We start from the raw sequence: 20785 nt of genomic DNA on the forward strand, positions 1-20785 counted from the left end.
ATCTGAACTAAAAAAGAATGCATGGAAAATGAAAGAGATGGAAAGACATTTGTTTTACTAGATGTATAAACTGCTGACACATTCCAACTGAAAAAATGATTTTATATCGATAAAGTTTCAACCTAAATTTAAAATTCTTAAAAAAGATGCAGCATTCTTTGAAAAAAAAATATGGATGAATTTTTTTTCTTTCAAATTAAACTTTGAATGGGATGTTTAAAAAGTATCAGGAAAAAAAAAATAATAAAGAAAAGGTAATTGAGCAGAAAGAGAGAAAGAGAGACAAAAGAAGAAATAAAACAATTGAAATGTTTTTCTCTCTTTTCTAAAAAAAATCTAGAATTAATAATTAAATGAATAAATTAAGCAAATAACAAAGTAAAAAAATGACATTTTTAAAACAGATGTCAACCAACCTTCCAGTAAAAGTGACAGGAGGTGAGGAGGTCACTGTTTTAATAAATGAGGAAGAAGAAGAAATGGTCATCGAAATGAGAGATTGTTTTTCTCTACTGATGATATGAAGTCAGGTAAGCAGTTAAGGAACTACTATGGATGGACTACTCACCATTGAAGGGAGGAGGGAGTCACACTTAACACTGTATCAAAAGTCACTGGAAGTAGTTGGTAGGTCAGATCAAGTGCTCATCCCACGAGGGTGGTCCCTGTACGCTTAGCGGTAGCCTGCTGTGCACCTTGCAGAAAAAGTAGTAGCAGACTTCTAAGTGCATGGCAGAAATATATCACTTGTGACAACAGCTAGCATCATCAGTAGTGGCAGCAGAAAGAGGAGGGCAACGACGATGTAGCAGGCAGCATGAGTGGCAACGATGACGAATTTGTATGCAGTACAAGAAATCTTTAGTGACAAGGGTGGTGGTGGAGGTAGTGGTGGTTGGGGGCATTGGGGGTAGAGTTTGAGAGTGTTACAAGTGGGAGAGGGTTTCGAAATAAAAAACAAGATGACTGGTTGGTAGATATAAATTAATCATTTATTTGAGGAGATGAAGTTCAGATAATAGGAACAGATGAAAAAAAGAGTCATTCTCCACCAGGAGCAAATCGTGATGAAGAAAGATACAAATGACATGTCTGTTCTTTAAATGGAGATAATGGATAAAAAAACTTTTAAGTTTTTCCGTTTTCTTTGACGTAAGATTAATTTACTTTAATCTGAAAGGCTAGCGATACCGAATAAAGAATACTATATTTTAGATGACAGTATTTTATTTTCTTAAAGAAATAATGTGCATCCTTTCATGAAAAACTTTTGATAATTTTGCAAGCCTATTTTAGGATTAACCTTAACAAGTTAACATAAACTACTTTTAGATCACCAGCTAATCCATTTACTACTAATCAATTCTTTCGTTAGCAACCTGGCTGAAACTGGCTCTGAGTACAAATGTTTTGAATTAAAATCTTCCACCAAACCTTAGCCACAATTTATGTTCCTAACACTAGGTGAATGATAACTAAGTTATTTTACTAAATTCTTTGTTATATCTAAAATAATTGAAAGAAACAAGCATCTCAAAATAAATACAGTAACGAAAGGGTTAAACATGTCTGAACTTAGAATAATCTGAAGAATGAAGGAAACTTCAAAACTTTTTAGTAGAGAAGTATTAATTGTGGAAAGCTTAGCTCCAAGAATTTTTATTGAAGAGGAGGACCTTGCCTGAAATATCAGTTCTCACTTTTTCCAAACTGACTTACTCCCCTTCATGAACATTTTTGTAATTAAAATTCAGCCAATCTTGCTACAATATCAATTTAAATTCTGATCCTAACAAAGGCTAACTCAAAATTGAAGGAATACTATTTACTATACATAGTTGATGTAAAATGAAGCTCCCGAGCCCATCATTATATATCTTGGAACAGACAGTGGTAAATTCTTAGTAAACTTTGTTTGTAATGCAATTTTGATACCTTGATGAAACCATACTGAATTCTATTTCTCCTTCCCAATAAATCCAAGGTTTTATTCCCATAAAGGAACCTTAATATATATATATATATATATTCCATTTCTCAGTTTATTGCATTCTTCAAACAATTATTTATTGTATCAACTTAGATATAATTTAATTTTCAAAACCTGCAATTATAATTTAGTTTTTAAAAAGAAACCTGGTTGCTCTCCTAAGATAAGTCCTCAAATATTTTACTTCTATAGTCATTGTCAAACCAGAATGTGTTTGTGTATTGTTCCACTCAAACAAACAATTAACAAGTTAGTTTTTTTATTTCAAATAAAGTATATTAATCTTTTCTACTCTAGGCACAAGGCCTGAAATTTTTGGAGAGGGGGGGGGCAGTCGATTAGATCAACCCCAGTATGCAACTGGTACTTAATTTATCGACCCTGAAAGGATGAAAGACAAAGTCAACCTCGTCAGAATTTAAACTCAGAATGTAAAGACAGATGAAGCACCACTAAGCATTTCACACGGTGTGCTAATGTTTCTGCCAGCTCGCCGCCTTACATAAAGTATAATAATGAAGGACTAACTAAATCTGAATGATTTGAACATGAAAATGTAGTATGAACTGGGCCACATGACACCATTTATTAGCAAACAGGAAGTCAAATGCTAAAATAAGGACATTGTTCACACAATTTTTGGCTCGGTATAGGGACTTTAAATATAAACTCTGGACGACAAGCATTTCCAATAAGTTTATTTCTCAAATTAGGTAACAAATTTGGAGACAAAAGTAGTCAAATGAGCATTTATTTGCTCATAAATTGAGCACACATTCTAATTATATTACAGTTTTAAATATTAGACTTAACATCATCTCAGGTGAATGTGTGTGGCCCAGTGATTAGGATGTTGCACTCACAAGTACAAGATTATAATTTCAATTCCCAGACCAAGTGGTTCATTGTGTATTCTGTAGCAAAATACTTAATCTCATGTTGCTCCAGCTCACTCAACTGTAAATAAGTAGCACTTTGGAGGACTGGTGTCTCATCCAGGAGGTTGTGATCTTGGTCACTTATATGTCATGGAAATCGAGTAACCGGAGCCACAAGTCCTAGAACAGTCATGTCTAGAGGATGTATATGCCAGTTTCAATAGTGTGCCTTTTATTAGGAAAACTATTGGACTTATAGTTTCAAGAACTATTCAGAGCACTATTATAAATTATGAGCTTAATTGCTATTTAAGAATTTCTTTCACAATGTTAACAGTCTAGCATATAGTAATGGTGAGAGTATTAGTTTTCAAAGTTTAGTGTTTATTACAATGTACACAGAACTAGAAAGAAGACAAAAAATGTCAGGATTCCAAAAATTTTCACCCCACCACCCAACCCTTCCACAATTTTCCATTACCCGAAACAGTTACTGCTTTTTTCTTTTTCTTTTTTTTGCTGTTTCCTACTTATTTTGACTAGGAACAGGTTGAATAATGTCTTACCTACAGATAACCAAATGTTTAAATCTTAGCTTATCATTCTATCCAAGTTTGGCATTGGTAATTCCAAATAGAAAAAAAAAAAAAAACTAAGGAAGGACTCAGTTTAGGATGATGACAACGATGATGATGATGATGATTGTGATTGTGATACAAGTTTTGAATTGAGATCCAACGGGCAGAAACATGCAAGGAATAACGGGAAACTAAAAAATACACCAGCTATTCAGATTATTATTCTAGTTGATATAGCACCTGTAGTTTCTTATATGTTAAACAATTAAGAAGAGTTGAAGGTTGTTGGCACTGAAGAGTATATTATTTGCCTCCCATGAAATATTAGTAAACATTTGCTGTCAGACTGATTAAAATTAGAAAAATCAACTCAGATATGAAACCGGGAAAGTTTAAAATTTAACTTAAGGTTATTAATTAGATGGTCAAATTGAATTAGTACAAACTTATTTTAGACACACATGAAAAGCAAACTATATATTCCTATTTTATACACACGGACAGTGTGTGTGCATGCGTGTGAATATGTATATATATATGTACATGTATACACATACATACATACATATATATAAAGACACACATACACATACATAAGCATACACACAGATATACATTAACATTTGAGCTAGTTAGTTGACATTTGTTATTCACACAAATGTTTGTTTTTTTTACTTTATGAGACCAAACTGTAATTTGGGAGGTTTATTAGTTAATAAATAGAAAATTTATCAGGAATCTGATGCAGACAAAACCAAATATTGAGGTTTTTTTTTTAAGTAACAGGATAAAACAAATATTTCCATGAAATATAAAAATATCTGTGAGAAATTTAAGAATTAGCCCAAGTTTAATGCCATCAATTTAAATATCTATCACGTATAGTTTTTCAAACTAATCTTAATTTTAAACAGGAGTTTAAATTATTGCTCAGATTTAATTATCATTTTTGATGGTTTAAACACAAGGGCCTTTATAAAAGCTATCTCAAATTATTTTATCAATCGAGGAGACTGATTACAAGAAATCTATATTACTGATAATCTTAATAAGATTATACTAAATACTTAGGGATTACTAAATTAGAATATGTTATGAAATGCTTGAATTTTTATTTATCTGAAGGGCTGATATTATTTTCTCCTATCTCTTTTTAAGCTATAGAAGGCAAATATTAGAAACAAATGGCTGTACAGTAACTGTTGCTGAATAAAATAAGTACCTTACTTTTTAGCTATTTCTCTAAGGGTTAAATTTTTTTTTTTAAACTGGCTTATCAGTTATTGTAACTATGATAATCTAAATATTTTCAGATAATTTTCACTTAATTTATTGTCAGTTATTTCTTGAACTAAAACACAAGAAAACACAAACATTATTTTGCGAATAGCTTATGACCAAAATGTCACAGACATGTCACCAAAGTTAAGGAGAATTTTGTTTGAAAAGATAGCTTTTAAGAGATATATATATACAAACACACACACACACATAGATATTGTGCAGTGAGGTATGTATATATGGGTATAGAAATATGCAGAAATGAAATTAGAATTTAAGGGACTGGGAGAAAAGAGTGGAAGAGAAACAAGCAAAAGACACAGCAACAAAAATTACAAAGGCCAGAAGTATCTTTAGTGATGGAAAGGTTAAATCTTGCAACCATTGTCAACAAAGTGAAAAAATATACAAAATCTCAAACAAATATACAACAACAAAACAACAACAAAAATTAATTAAAAAAACAACACACTAAAACTTCCTTAAATCTTCATACATACTAAATGGAACAGTTAAGCAAACATTAATTAATAAATATAATAATAAAAGCCTATCTGCCAAAATAATATATTTTTTAAAAAATAAAATAAATAACAATAATAATAATTGCAATTTATTTATATTTTTTTTAAACAATAAAAAGATATATTCAGGCCACTTCAATGCCTTTCTTTTACTATTTATGTTAGTGTAATCAGTGCCCTTGTGGCAAATTAAGAAACAATTATTTCATGGTAGATATTATAGAATATCCTTAAGAAGTGCCTTTTTTTTTTCTCTTACTCTTCATTTTTTTTTATTGCAAATAGAATGACAATCAACAAAAATCAAATGAATAAATACAATATTTGGTTATGGATCATTTTGGGAATGGGAGAACCCTGACTTACACCATTATTTATTTGATAACTACAAGTTTTAATAAATTCTTCACTGTTCCTCTCACTACATACACTCACTGTTTTCTTGGAAAGTTAATACAACATTAATACCCACCACCTCGAGTTCAGTTAGAAAATACCTAACATTCTGAGCATATTCTCATAGTTTGTGATCATCTAGAGTTACAAAGCAAAGGGCAAACAAATACAACTGACTCCACTGATATGCAAACAGATATGGTTATAAATGTACAGTTTGCTGCTGTTAAACTGAATATCTTGACAGGTCAGAAGTTGGTGTATTCGGGATTAAATTCTCCCCGAGAATAACTGAAAGGGATATAAATCCTAGAAGGACTATCAACCAAAGTGTTTGCAGTAAATAGATCCTCTTAGTCAAAGTGGATGAATAGTTAATCAATTTCATTCAGTGTAGAGGGAAAGGCAAAGGCCGGTACAGCTTGGCACCAGTGGCGTTGCAACTCATTTCTGCAGATGAGTAAACAGGAACAACATAAAATAAAGTGTTTTGCTCAACAAGAACATAACACACAACCTGGTCCAGGAATTGAACTCACTACTTCATGATTGTGAGCTCAATGCTCTAATCACTGAGCCATGCACCTTCATGCTTTTTTTAACACCTACATATACTTATAGACTAAGATTCTGCAAATTCTTTAGCACATGCGCACACAAATGCACATGCATCCACACACCCACATAATGGGCTCTCATATCATTAAACATTGGATGAGGTTCCACAGTTCCTTGCTGAACACCAACACAGATAATTTGCTTAAAGAGATCAAATGTTTGTGTTGCACATAAGCTCACCACCTCCATCAAACTGACATTGCCTGGAGAGGTGAACAAGTGTCCTACATGTCAGCAATGGAAAATGAAGCACAATGCACCACTTGGTGTGGGAATGGAAATCACGATTTCGCAATCACTGCAGCCACTTGGCCATACATCTTCATTCACACACACACACACACATTAGCCCTTTTGATACCAACCCGGCTGAATCTGTCTCTGTAGTAACAAATGTCTTGTTTTTATAAGATTAAAATCCTCCACCAAACATTAGTTACAGTTTATGTTCCTAACACTAGTTTAATGATAACTAAGTTATTTTACTAAATTTTCTGTTATATTTAAGATTAATAAAAAAAAACACAGAGCATCATCATCATCATTTAATGTCTGTTTTCCATGCTAGCATGGGTTGGACAGTTTGACCGGGGTCTGGGAAGCCAGGAGGCAGCATCCAAGCTCCAGTCTGATCTGGAAGTGTTTCTACAGCTGGATGCCCTTCCTAACACCAACCACTCCATGAGTGTAGTGGGTAAGGGTTAGTAATGACATGCATAAGATCTGGTCATCAAATCTAAGTAGAGACTTCAAACTTGAAATATTCAAAGCCACAGTCGAACCAATTCTACTATATGGCTCAGAAACCTGGACGTTATCAAAGAAGCTTGAGAGGCGGTTGGATGGAACCTACACTCGCCTCCTTATGAGAGCTCAAAATCTCTCGTGGAGGCGCCATCCAACTAAAATGCAAATATATGGGAAATTACCACCTGTGTCATCTCTTGTGAAAGGTAGGAGAGTCCAGTTTGCTGGACATTGTTGTAGAGCTGAAAAAGAAGTAATTTCTACTCTTCTCCTCTGGAAGCCATCTACTCGCAACACCAGAGGGCGCACACTCTCCTACCCTGATGTAATCTCCAGGGATACAGGCATCCAGCAACAGGACCTCCGTAATGCTATGATGGACCGTGAAGTCTGGCGCAACATGGTAAATTCCATTGTCTCGACCACGGTCGAACAATGATGATGATGAAGGGTTAGTAGCAGTTTGACTCAGCTTCATATGATTTAAAGTCCCTTAGGCTGAACCCATCACCTCAGGTGTGCTACAAGATAGGTTTGTCCTAAGAGTCTATGGAAGCTGAGTCAAGCTTATTGAAAAATATACTTAACTCCTACAAAATGTATTGAGTGCTACTTTTTTTGTTAGTCCACTCACTTGTGTACATACATATATACACACAGAGAAATGATACAACTCTTAATAAAACAATATCTAAAGCATTCAGATAAAAACGAGACACAAGCTAAGTCCTTTGTTTTATCTATCTTATACATACACACATATGTATATATACACATACTTAACTCATAATTGACTGAGCTGAGCAAGTTGATATAGTTATTAAAAGACACTATTTCTTACTACCACTACTAAATACTAGATAAGCTTACAAAGGAGCCTCTACAGGGTCCCTAAAAATAGCAGTCTAATTCTCCCCCCAAATAACACCCTGCAATCTTAAAAAGAAAGCATATATTAGCTAATGCAGTCTAAGATATGAAAAAAACAGCAAAATTAGACAGGAAAGTCATGGCTGGAATACTGTTCATCATAGGTTTGCTTGATCAGGGCTTAACAAACAACTACATAATATATAAAAAAAAAAGAGAGAGAGATTCTTAAATAGCTAAACATCAGTTCAGCAATTATTTCTACCAAATTACACACATTATCAATCAAAAGAATTGAAATTATATTGGCTGAGATACTAATTAATATTTCAGCTAAAGAAACAAATTGATAAGAAATTGGCAATAAGTATTTAATACAATTATATAAACAGTAGCCTGGTTGATTTTGGTTGGTTGTTTGCTTTTCTTGTTTTCTTTCTTTAAATTGAGAAAGAAACTAATTTCAATACATCTATGAATATTTTAATTAATTCAGAAAATTTCCTTTAATTAAACTAAAGTACGTAATTAATATCTGTGATTTGATTTACATCAATAATTCATATATATGAATAATATATGAATATAGAAGGTGAAGGCATGGGGGTGTGGTTAAAAAAGCTCGCTTTGCAACCATGTGGATTCAGGTTCAATTAGGTTCAGTTCCACTGGGCAACACCTCGGACAAGTGTTACAGCCTCAGGCCAATCAATTGCCTTATCAGTGAATTTGGTAGATAGAAACTGCATGGAAACCTGTTGTGTGTGTGTGTAGTATATGCAGAACTATATAAAGATATATATAAAAGTTATATAGTAGAAATACCAAGTATGAATATTGTGTTCATAGAAAAGGCTTACATTTCTGATTAGATGTGTTTTTGCAACTGTGAAAAGATGATAAAAAAGAAAAAGAAGGAGAGCAGAGAGAGAGATGATGTGTTGGTCATTCCATTATTTCTATTTGTAACAATCCCAAGGAACTCATCTCCAAGTAACTTGACCTGACTATCTCACTCTCTTGGTTGTGGTCCTTCTATTGCCAGATTCATGACACTGGTCGTGCACTGTAGAAAGTTCATCATTGACCTGGGTCAGTTCTGATCAAGCAGACAAACTATAGAAGGCATTCTAGTCATGAATATTTTGCCAGTATCTATATCAGGGACATATTGTCCAGTATATCTTTCTTTTTTTTTTGAAGACTTTGTGCAATGTCAGAGCTAACCCTTTAGTACTCAAATTATTCTGTCAAAAGTAATGTTTAATTTATTCGCATTGTTTTGAATTAATTATGCATTATTTTGAAGCTTTGAGATTTTGATGAATTAACTTAATCTTTAGAATGATATTGTAGGGTTGGTGTGAGAGGAGTCAGATGTGGCCAATTTGAATATAAAACAGGTAGAATATTATGGCCGGATATGGCTGGTTTAAAATCTAAGGGGTTAAGGAAGATTTAAACGGTCATGTCTAGCTTGAGTGGACACCTATGAGGAAATCATTCTACAAGTGGCTTCCATCTTTTAATACCTCTAATGGAATCCTTTGGTTTTTAAGCCAATAGAGTGATGGCAACAATGTCACCACTTATATGATGGTGAAGTTTGTTTACCATTATCATGCGATGTCAAGACACTTCCACACACGAATGCAATTAGCTTCTTTCCAGTTTCTGCCAACCAGATTAATTCACAAGATTTTGGTCAAGACTACAATAGTGTTATTTTAGGGAGCTTTGACTGCTATTTTTAATATCTCAACCTCACATATAAAGGCTTCTTTTGTTCATTATTATTATTTAGCATCAGGTTAGAGCTATGTTAGAAGATATCCTAAACATGACCATCCTGTCATTTTGTATAAAAGGGACTATTTTGGCAATGTCACTGTCTTTTCTAAGACTGCTGGATGAGTGATTGGAAGGAGATTTGACTGCTATTTTTATAAAGTTTAGCTACCGAAAAAAAGATTCCATCATTGGTAGATATATACATATGTATGAATGTTGTGCACCCAGAAGGAAGTTGAGACAGAAACCATCTATTTTAAATAGTACATGTGTGTGAGTGTATATATATATATATATATATATATATATAATACACATATGCACGTGTATACAAGTATTTCGATATACACCCTCTCAACTCACTGATTTTTGAATCATGGGAAACCAAATATTGTCTTTATGCATTGTTTCTTTTAAATTGATTTGTTTTATAAATTACATAAGAGATGGTTTTTTTAAAAAAAAATTGTTAAATAATGGAACAGACAACAAATTGTTGTTATTTGCATGACAAGAACAACAAGAATTACCAAAGCAGCACGGAATTGATTGAAGGCAAAAAAAAAAAAGAACCAAGACAAAAATAATGCATTATACTATGAAACGATGCAAGCTGAAGTGGTGCAATAGAAGTGAATTGGGAGTTTTGAAAAGAAAACTGCATGCAAGATAGAAAGAGAGAGAGATATAGAGAAAAAGGAATCTAGAAAGGGAGGAAGAGAAAGACAGAGAGAAAGAGTGAGAGAGAGATGCAGCAGACTTCCATGCTAAGAACAAAATTGATTCAGTTGAAATCAGCCATAACAATTAGCAATTCACTATATATATATATATATATATATATATATATATAGACACACATACACGCACTCAACCTCTGCTTGGAATCTAACTAATGACAAGAAATTCCAATATATAAGAGAGCTCCAAGTCATTTTAGTTGGAAACAACAGGTCAGCATAAAATTAAAATTAGACACGATTTCAAAGCTAATTTTTGTTTTGTAAATATACATCTATACATAAGCATATATATATATATATATATATATATATATATAATTTACTCTTATTATATGTTCGTTAATCATTGAAATTAAACCCCATAGATTAGATATTATTGATGAGATTTATTTTTCTATTTACTTGAAAAAAATTTTATATATATGTATGATGGTGTATATAAAGTTTATTAAAAAGAGTGATGAGAAATCAAATTATATATATGCCAATATGAAGAAAAAAATATATTAAATATTGAAGTTGAGCATGTCATTAAAGAAGATATAAGTAAATTGAAAGGACAATGGTTGCTAGTGACTGTATGGTAGTATGGATACTAATAACATGGATTTTTAACAAAGAGTGGAAACTATTTTGGGGGATTATTTTATTGCTAGATAGAATATAAGTTTCTTTTTATATCAATTCCAGATACAAAGATTTAAGATTTTAAATAAGTGGACAGATTTGATTTCATTGAAAATCCCAACTTGTGATATATAAGGTAGCACATGTGTATTTTAATGGAATGGCTGGTATTAAGACATACTGATTAGATTCCATAGAATTTCTCAAATACTAATAACTAGAAAATAGAGACTAAAAAAAAAAAAATTAGTGTTAAAGATACATCTTGACATATAATTTGTTTCTATACGTTTTGGGAACTAAGGCGAAAATATTTAATTGCATTTTTATTTCTTTTATTTTTACAACTCCTTCGCAAAATTTAAAACGTAAAGCAAAGCCTTTAGTCAAGAGACAAGATGATCGAGCGACCCCCTTAAAAATAAAAACAAACAAACAAACAAAGAGGAAAAGAGCACATGCCAAAATAATACATACAAAGCAAGTTTATAAGAAAATAAAATGAGATAATATAAAATACAAAAGGAAGTAGGGGGGAGCAAGTAAATTGTATGATAACACTGAAATGACAGAATCAGGGCAAAGAGACAGAAAAGACAAATAAGCAGATTGAGACATATATATATATATAATATATATATATATAGGTAAACAGTAAAATTAAATACAGACATGGACAAGAACATGAAACACCACAGAGACGACACAAGAACCACAGGACGGGACATTCGAAGCCCTCAGTCATCAGTCAAGAACCAGATATCTTAGCAATTTCGGCTGATTAATCTTGAGATTGTCCGATATGGCCAGCCGCCAGGGAAATCTAAGCCAAGCGCATTAGATCCCCTGGAAGAAAGCTTCGAATGTATACAACGAAAGGACGGAAAACGATCGAAGTACACAAACAAAAATACAGAATACGTGACACCAATAAGAATACAAAAACGTAAAAACAATAACGGTAAAAATAAAAAATAAACAACAAAACAAAACCAGGACGTAGGACAAGGGTCTTTCGACAGGACGATTTGAGTAGGGGCTGGCTATATATATATAGTGGAGGCACATGGCCTAGTGGTTAGAGCAGCAGACTAGTGGTCGAGGGATCATGGGTTTGAATCTCAGACCGGGCGATAGGTATGTTTATGAGCGAAACACCTAAGCACCACGTGGCTCTGGCAGAAGGTAATGGCTAACTTCTGTGGACTCTTTCACCACAACTTTCTCTCACTCTTTCCTCCTGCATCTTGCAGGTCACTTATGACGGACCGGTGTCCCGTCCAGGTGGGGAACCTATATGCCAAGGAAACCGGCCCTTATGAGCCAGGCGTGGCTCGAGAAGGAACAAACAACAATATATATATATATATGTGTCTCAATCTGTTTATTTATATATATATATACATACACATAGATATATATCTATATATATATATATATACATATGTAATTCTGAGGACTGTAAAGAACAAAATGTCAAACAATGAGACAAAACTTTTTGCAACAAAGTTCATAAGAACGTAAAAAAAAAATACATAATGGAGCAGTAGAAAGAAAAAAGAACAAAGAAAAGAAAGAAAAAAGCCGCAAACCATTTCCACTAAACAGGAAGGAACCTTTTGAAATCATGCTTTTAAATAGAAAAGCTAAGCACACAAGACAAAACAAAAATACATAATACATTTCAACTTTTTCAGGCAACAATCTTATACAGAGAAATTTTAAAGATAAAAAAATATAAAGATCAAAAGACCAATAAGACGGTATGAAACATTCAGGTTTATCTTTTTTGCTTTTTTTTCTAATTATTATTTTTTTTTTGAAAGCCTATAATTTTGAAGATGTTGTTCTGGACCTAGATTAATTCTCCTCTATGTATAAAGCATACTCATGCATGAAAACATGCCATTTTGCTAATTATTTCCATACATGATTGAATCTTAAAATATTAACAGGGTCATTCAACAACAAGTCAACATAAAATTTGAAAAGATAAAAAACAACAAAAAAAAACTACAATTGAGTAATTCTATATTGTATAATAATAATAATAAATGCCCTGATGCAGTACCAGGCAGTGGCTCTCGTGGCTTCTGATCCCAACTGATTGGAAGTGTTATCATGTACATTGTTTTGTCTTGGTATAAAAGATGGGCTACAGCAAATATTCTGCTCAACACCACAGACTTGCTTGTCAGTTGCTTGACCTTAACCAGTTGACCATGTCCCCTAGTGGCTGACAATATGTGCATCTCTGTATTCCTAGCAACTGTCCCACATGAATATGAATTGGATTTAAAACTACATTTATAAAATAAAAATAAATTAAATTAGAATAAAAACGTAACACATATTCTTAGCCAGCAGTGCCAAGTTGAACACAATTGTCACAGTAAGATGTGAACTGGTTCATTCAGTTTCAAGTTAGACAAGCCAAGCTATTCCTTATAAATGACATTCATTTCCAAACAACCTGTGAAACACCAGGGCTCTCTAATACCCTATTTTTTCTTCTCATTTTATTCACCTTGCTGTGAGATAAATGATAACTCCTGTACAGTAGTATGTAATAGTTATTACTTTTCTGGGAAAAATATTGCACCAAACTGTTTTTAACTCCAAGTTAGGCCTATAACAAAACAGATTATCATCAAAGGCATTCCAGCAGTATCTCATCTCATCTCATTTTCAGGTCCTTCCTGAGGAGATTCTGGCTACTATTTCCAGCAGACGAAGTAACCACAAAGAGGCCTTAGTTGAATGTAGTAATTTCTTTCAACCAAAATGCAACTTTATCAGACTGGAAAATTAGCTAGATTAAACCAACTGGGAAAGTAAGGAGACATCAATGATGTTTGTGACATAACAGCTGTATGGTGACTATAAGGCACATTGCTGAGTGCTGAAAGTTGAATGACTACATTCCAAGAAGATTGAATTCATTATGGAAATAACTAGATCTTTCGGGAAGAATACTAGCTTTGCATTGTGTATATTATTTGTTAATGCACTTTAATTTCGATGATGCCAGCAGAGAAGGAAATTAAAGGAAAAGCCTAATTATTTTTCTTCTTAATCATTATCATAAACTGTTATGGCAGTTAATTAATAAATTGCAATGTTTAACTGCAGTGGCAAGCTGATAATGATAGCAAGTACCTGAGCCTTACTCTGGTAACGGTGGTGTCAAATAAGGGTACTGAATGTCATACCTGTGACCAATACACATGCAATTTTTCAGCAAACCTACCTCATCCAAGCGGCGCTCAGTCCCTAAAGCAAGCATATTATTAAATTCACGTTCTAATAATTGTCGGGTCTGTAGAAAGAGAAGATAAAAGAAAATATATATATTATACATACATATATAAAAAAGAAGTTGTAATAAAGTGGACAGTTATAATCAATTTAAAATTACAATAAAAATATGAAAAGACTGAATGGAGACAAATGATTGAGAAAAAGTGTGATCCAAGTTAGTTGAATATATTATTTCAAGTAACCGTGTAGCTTCTGTTGAATTACCAAATACAGCCAATTTGATTTAATTGCAAAGCTTATAATATGGGAATTATGTAATTAAATGGAATAGGCAATTAAGTAAATTTGCATAGGAGGCAGATAATTTACAAGATTTCAATATGTTGTATGTAGAAAAATAATGTGGCTATATTACACATTTTGGATTAGATTGGATTGCCCATGTTCAGTCCACAGCAGAATGAAGGCCTCAGCATGTTCTCTCCACTAGCCATGGTCTGATGTGGAGGCTGTGAATTTGAGCTTGAGATCATACTGGTTTGATGAACCTACTCTGCCATACTGGCTCGGCATGGCTTGGTAGAGGGGTGCCCAAGAATAGTTAAGTCAATTACATTGACTCCAGTGTGCAACCGGTACTCATTTTTATCAACCCCGAAAAGATGAAAGGCAAAGTTGGGCTTGGCGGAATCTGAACTCAGAACCTACGGATGAACAAAATATCACTAAGCCTTTTGCTTGGTGTGCTAATGATTCTGTCAGCTTGCTGCCATATTGCAAATGTTTGTTTATTCAACAAGCCCGAGGGCTGCTTTGGCAAGGTTTATAACAGCTGGATGCCCTTCCTAACACCAACTACTTCTCTACAGCATAAATTGGGTGCTTTTTTTCCTGGCACCAGCACTAGTGGAGTCACCAAGGATCTTGCAAAACAAGAGCCCTTCACAAAGTGAGGGCACAATATTGAGGGAGGTGGCATTGTGCCAGGTGTAGAGAGGCTAAAGTAGGAAAGAGGGACAGGAACAAGTATCTCACTGTAGAGGAGATACATAGGTACCCTAGATAGATAAAATTTCAAGAAAGAACATAAAAGAAAGAAATTACTTAACAAAAACCACCCTACTGATGCTAGGATGGCAAAAAAAAAAAAAAAGGATTTAAACAGGACAAAATACTTGAGAAATAAATAAGTAAAATGTGTAACTTACTTGTGTATTTTGAGTGGGGATTTGTAGAGCTAATGCCATACTGTTATGGTCAAAACTTTCATCCAGCGCTACCAGAGCTCCATGGACTCCAGATTCAAATAAGTTATTTGCGAATTCCTTCAACCCAATGGACTGAACCCATTTAATGACTCGTTCATTTGTCCAGACAAGTACATCTGCAAAAACAAGAGGAAAAGAATGAAAACCATATCATGGAACTAGGAAAGGAATAAAGGAAAAAAATCCCAAATAGTCAATAAAATCCAATGAAGTTTTAAACTATTTTTCATTTAGTGTTTCAAAGACAGAGCAAAAAGACATTTTGCCCGAACAGTGTCCTACTAGCTATACAAAAAAAAGATGGATTGGATATGAGTAATATTTCATTTGGAATGTTGAAATGTATTTTTTATGAAACTGAAATTTAACTAGGGACCACCCATCAGTCCTTCTGTGTCACATCAGGTACTTAAAGTGCAGGAAAGGCTATGTGGTTAAGACATTTATTTGCTTAGCAACCACATGGTTCCAGGTTCAATCCTACAGGATGAAACCACCTTCAGCAAGTGTCTTTTACCATGACTTCAAATTAACCAATACCTTATGAGCTAAATCTGGTAGACGAAAACTGTGTGGAAGCTCATTGTATGCACTTGTGTGTGTGTGTGTGCATGCACATACACATGCATATATATCACCATCATGCTGGTCTGAGCTGAATGGTTTGACAGGAGCCACACCAAGTTTCACTGCCTGCTTTGGCATGGTCTCTATAGCTGGTATGTGTTAGACATTTTGAGAAGGAGTCAACAAGTCAGAGGAGTGTGTCGTCCTTCAAAGTCTGCTATGATATGGTTTCTGTAGCTGGATGCCTTTACTAACACCAAACACTTACAATGGACTTTACAGCGTACAGGTAATCTGCAGGATGCAAACCCCACCCCTTGACTGAATACAGAAAAGAGGAAGGTAGCTTTTTTGTTAGTTGTTGAGATGTTAAAGTATGAAAGAAAGGACATTAACAGGGTTTTTTTTTTGCTGTGGAGGACAAAAATTATATAAGGTCAGGTCAGAGTAATCAAGGTGGAGCTGGGAAGAGAGACAAAGATAGTGGTGATGACATGTTAGAGTGTACCTTTAAGGTACATGAAGGTGAAAAGCAGTGAGTGTAAGGACAGAAGATTGGGAAAGGATGGATGGGTAGAGGTTGTAAGAGTGTGTGGAGAGAGTAAGAGAGAGACATTACAAGCTTCCGGTGTCCATTTCCATCATAAGTCATTAGTCATTAAACTGGTGCGTTCTAACAAGAATACAATTTGGGCAGAATGAATTCTGCTCAAATTGCTTAGAAACTCCCTTCTCACTTTTGCCATTTGCAGATGCAGGAAACCAAGGATTGGTTTGTTAGAAATGTATGATCAACAACACTTGTTCACAAAATATATGAGCCTTTTCCTTTCTCCTATTTGGGTAGTCCACATTAATCCATAAGGAGCATCAGGCTGGTTTCCTGGTCCATCCCAAGATTACTCATTTTTGGCATCTGAGTGAATTGGAGCAATATCAAATGAAGTGCTTTACACAAAAACTCAATGCACCGCCCAGTCCAGGAATTGAAACCAAAATCTTATGGTCATGAGTCCAACACCCTAACCACTAAGCTATGCACTGGTATTTAGCTGTGCTATTTCCATCTCCACAAGATAAATTCATAATTTTTTTTATCATAGTAAGACAGATACACCTCCATATATAAATATACCAGTGGGCCATTTTCTATTTATACCTTAAAATAGTTAATCCATTAATCCGTTCAGTTATCCAATTATTCACTTGCTTTTCTTAACAGCCATTTTTCCATCCCAGAAATTTCTGGATGGATGTTGTTCTTGTCACCAACTCTTACTTGTTTTTCAAACAAAGGATTCATTTTTTATTTTGCTGGTTTTAGAAAGCCAAGACTGACTGGTCATAATGTCAACAAGGAAAGTAAACATCATTTCACTATTTTACTCATATGGAGACAAGTGATACTGTGGAATGTCAGCATTTGTGTACATACACACAATATGCTCCATATATCAATTCCACTCAGAAGAAGTTGGTCAACCCAGGGCTAGTGTAGAAGACTCAAGGTAGTGCTCAGTGGGACTGTGAAGTGAACTTCTTAGCCACAGAATAATGCTCATGCCTTTGAGAAAATAAAAAAAAAAAACAGACCTTGTTGTGAGGTTAAGAAGACTGCTATGCAACCACATGGTTTTGGGTTCAGTCTCACTGCATGGCACCTTGGGCAAGTATCTTGCACTATAGCCCTGGGCCAACAAATATCTAATGAGTGAATTTGGTAGAGAGAAACTATATGGCTGCCCATTGTATATGAGTGTGTGGCCTTTGTGCCTGTGTTTGTTCCACCACCACTTGACATAGCAGTTCAGCAAAAGACACTGATAGAGTAAGACCAGACTTAGAAAATAAAATAAGCAATGGGGTCATTTTGTCCAACTGAAACACTTCAAGGCCCATTCATTGAATTGTACCCCAGTATGGGCAGAATCCAATGACTGAAATAAGCAAATGAAGATGATAAAAGTTAAAAAAAAATAAAAAATTATATCTCAAGTTAATAAATTTAGTTTATCTTGATAACAGATAATAATTCAATATCCTGAAATTAGTGTTTGTGTAATTAACTGTTTCACATTAAATGATTAAACAATGTTTACTGACCTTTCATTTCAGACGAACTCTCTTCTCGGCGTCTTTCTAATTCTTTTCTATCATAATTTATTTTTTTCAAACTATTTATTCCATATTGTAAGCTTGTTCTAAAAATAAAGTTATTAAAAATAACGAAGTGATAATTAGTTATAAATGGCGAGTAATTGTCTTCATGCAGTATTAATTACAAAGACAAAATAGTTGATTAAGTCATATTAGATAAGACCAGTTCTGTCATTAAATTATTTTCTTTCTTCAGAGAAGTTAAAATTTGCAAAAAAAAAATAAATAAAAATTAAAAATAAAATAAAATAAAATTTAATAATAGAATTCAAGAAATTAAGATTAATCACCACATGATAATTAATTGAACGAAAAACATATTTACACAGAAATAGCCGTTTCATCACAAATGAGTGAACCATCATGTGTGAATAAAGATTTTAATCAAAACATAATGACAGGATTTTAAATAAATCTTCTAATTGTCATCCTATTTAGGAAGTTACAGCACTGGGACTGATAGCAAAACAGTGTTTCTAACTGTGGTCCCAGTTTAACCCTTTAACATTTAAACCAGCCATATCCATCCCAAATATTCTACTCGTTTTATGTTTGAACTGGACAGATATGCCTTCTTACACTCATCTTAAAATATCGCTCTAAAAATGAACAATAACACCATTGAAATCTCAAAGCTACAGGATAATGCATGGTTAATTCTAAACAATGTGAATAAATAAGCATTACATTTAGTAGAGTAATCTGAATGCTAAAAGGTGAAGCAGTCTCTCTTCAGTACAACCATTTATGTGAATGTTGCTGATGCTAATGTTGATGATGACTATGGACAATATAGTAATAAGACCAAAGCATGAAGGATAAAGTTATCTTTGGCATTTAGGTCACATAGAATCTGTCATCATGCTCTTGGTGTGACTGGAGATATTGACATAACCTTTTCACAGTTATATTTCTAACGAAATAGACTATGTATTTAATTCATCTTGGAAATAATGAAGATTTTGTGGGGGGGATTTGTGCAGCCATCTGGTTCGCCAGCCCTCAGTCAAATTGTCCAACCCATGCTAGCATAGAAAGCGGACGTTAAATCATGATGATGATGATGATTTAGTAAGAAAACTAAATTCATTATTGTCAAATTGGAGTTCAGAACATAACACTAAGTTCTTATATAAAATTAAATTGGAATGCTATAATTCAAGTATTAACCCTTTCAGACCTGGGCCCATGTCTGACTTTCCCCTCCATCTGGGCTCCCAAGCAAAAAAGACAAATAGTTGCAAATACAGCTAAAGGGTAACAATTGCAGGTAAACAAATGGACAGAATCAGCTGAATCCTTGTTTTCAGCATTTGTTCTGCATTACTGCATGTTACTGGGCATCATGGGACAACAGGGGGTAACAACATTTTGTTGTTGTTGTTGATTTTTGGCTTTTATCACAGACCCACAAGTGGTCTCAGGCAAGTTGGCATCACAGTCAAGCAACACAGTAGTCCACTGACTGATCTAACTGATGCTTGATGTTGTCACATTAAAAGATATAACAGATATATTGAGACTATAACTACTTTGGCCTTTGATCTTCAGAGATTAGAAAATCCTTCTAATGCTTAGTATTTTATTCACTGCAATCGTACTGATCAAGAGATTATCACTAGTCCAAAAAGTGGCTGTGTTGTAACAAGTTTGTTTCCCAGACACATGGTTCTGGGTTCAGTCTCACTGTGTGGCACCTTGGACAAGTCTCTTCTATAGTCCCAGAACAACAAAAGCCTTGTGACTGGATTTGGTAGACAGAAGCTGAAAAGAAGCCTGTCATATGTGTGTGTGTGTGTGTCTTTGTCCTACCATCACCACTTGACAACCGGTGTTGGTGTGTTTACATCCCTGGAACCCAGTGGTTTGACGAAAGAGACCGATGAAATAAGTACCAAGGCTTACAAAGGAATAAGTACTGGGGCCAATCCGTTTGACTGAAATTTTTCAAAGCAGTGTCCCAGCATGACTGCAGTCAAATGAATGAAACAAATAATAGAAGATTAAAACTAATAAAAAAAAATTAAAAGCTAAAAAAAAAGGGAAGCATCTCACGTTTCCAGTCCAGATTATATTGGGTAACGCAAACAACATTTAAAAAGATAAATAATGAATAGAAAGAAAATAAAATAAAGTTTAACTTAAACTCACCTGTGGAAGCTATCTACCATTTTTAGCTGACCACGTAAATCTTTTTTCGTCAAATGATCTAGCATCCGTGCATCCACTAGGCATTCCATAAACGTGCTCCTGTACTGTGGCAGACCCAGACTTGGCAACCATTCATTGCCTATCCATTCATGGTTCATATCACCAAATGCCAAAGGCTTTAATAAGGTTTAATGAAAAAGAAGTTTTGTGTTATTTTAGCAGAGAATCATGATTTTTGAGACATCTTTCAAAACAACAGAATCATATAAGTAAAATATATATATACATATATTAGCATGTCAACTAATAGGATGAATTCACTCACTCATACACATAAT

The 20785-nt window shown here is 33.9% G+C and overlaps 1 protein-coding gene across 10 annotated transcripts in view; it reads right to left on the bottom strand.

Annotated features, from left to right (window-relative positions):
• The window catches only part of LOC115214180 (liprin-alpha-1), a 368483-nt gene that overhangs the window by 9734 nt on the left and 337964 nt on the right, over positions 1 to 20785 (bottom strand). For 9 of the 10 annotated variants that reach the window (XM_029783276.2, XM_029783272.2, XM_029783278.2 and 6 more), the window contains 4 exons: positions 20448 to 20623; positions 18243 to 18340; positions 15513 to 15688; positions 14294 to 14362 (listed from right to left, as the gene is read on the bottom strand). In XM_029783276.2, coding sequence (XP_029639136.1) covers positions 14294 to 14362; positions 15513 to 15688; positions 18243 to 18340; positions 20448 to 20623 — 519 coding nt within the window. Of the gene's footprint in view, positions 1 to 568; positions 696 to 14293; positions 14363 to 15512; positions 15689 to 18242; positions 18341 to 20447; positions 20624 to 20785 lie in introns of all 10 variants that reach the window. The other variant, XR_003881885.2, reaches the window with a different exon arrangement.

The sequence above is a fragment of the Octopus sinensis genome, linkage group LG7 (genome assembly GCF_006345805.1).
Source record: "Octopus sinensis linkage group LG7, ASM634580v1, whole genome shotgun sequence".
Classification (NCBI taxonomy): domain Eukaryota; kingdom Metazoa; phylum Mollusca; class Cephalopoda; order Octopoda; family Octopodidae; genus Octopus; species Octopus sinensis.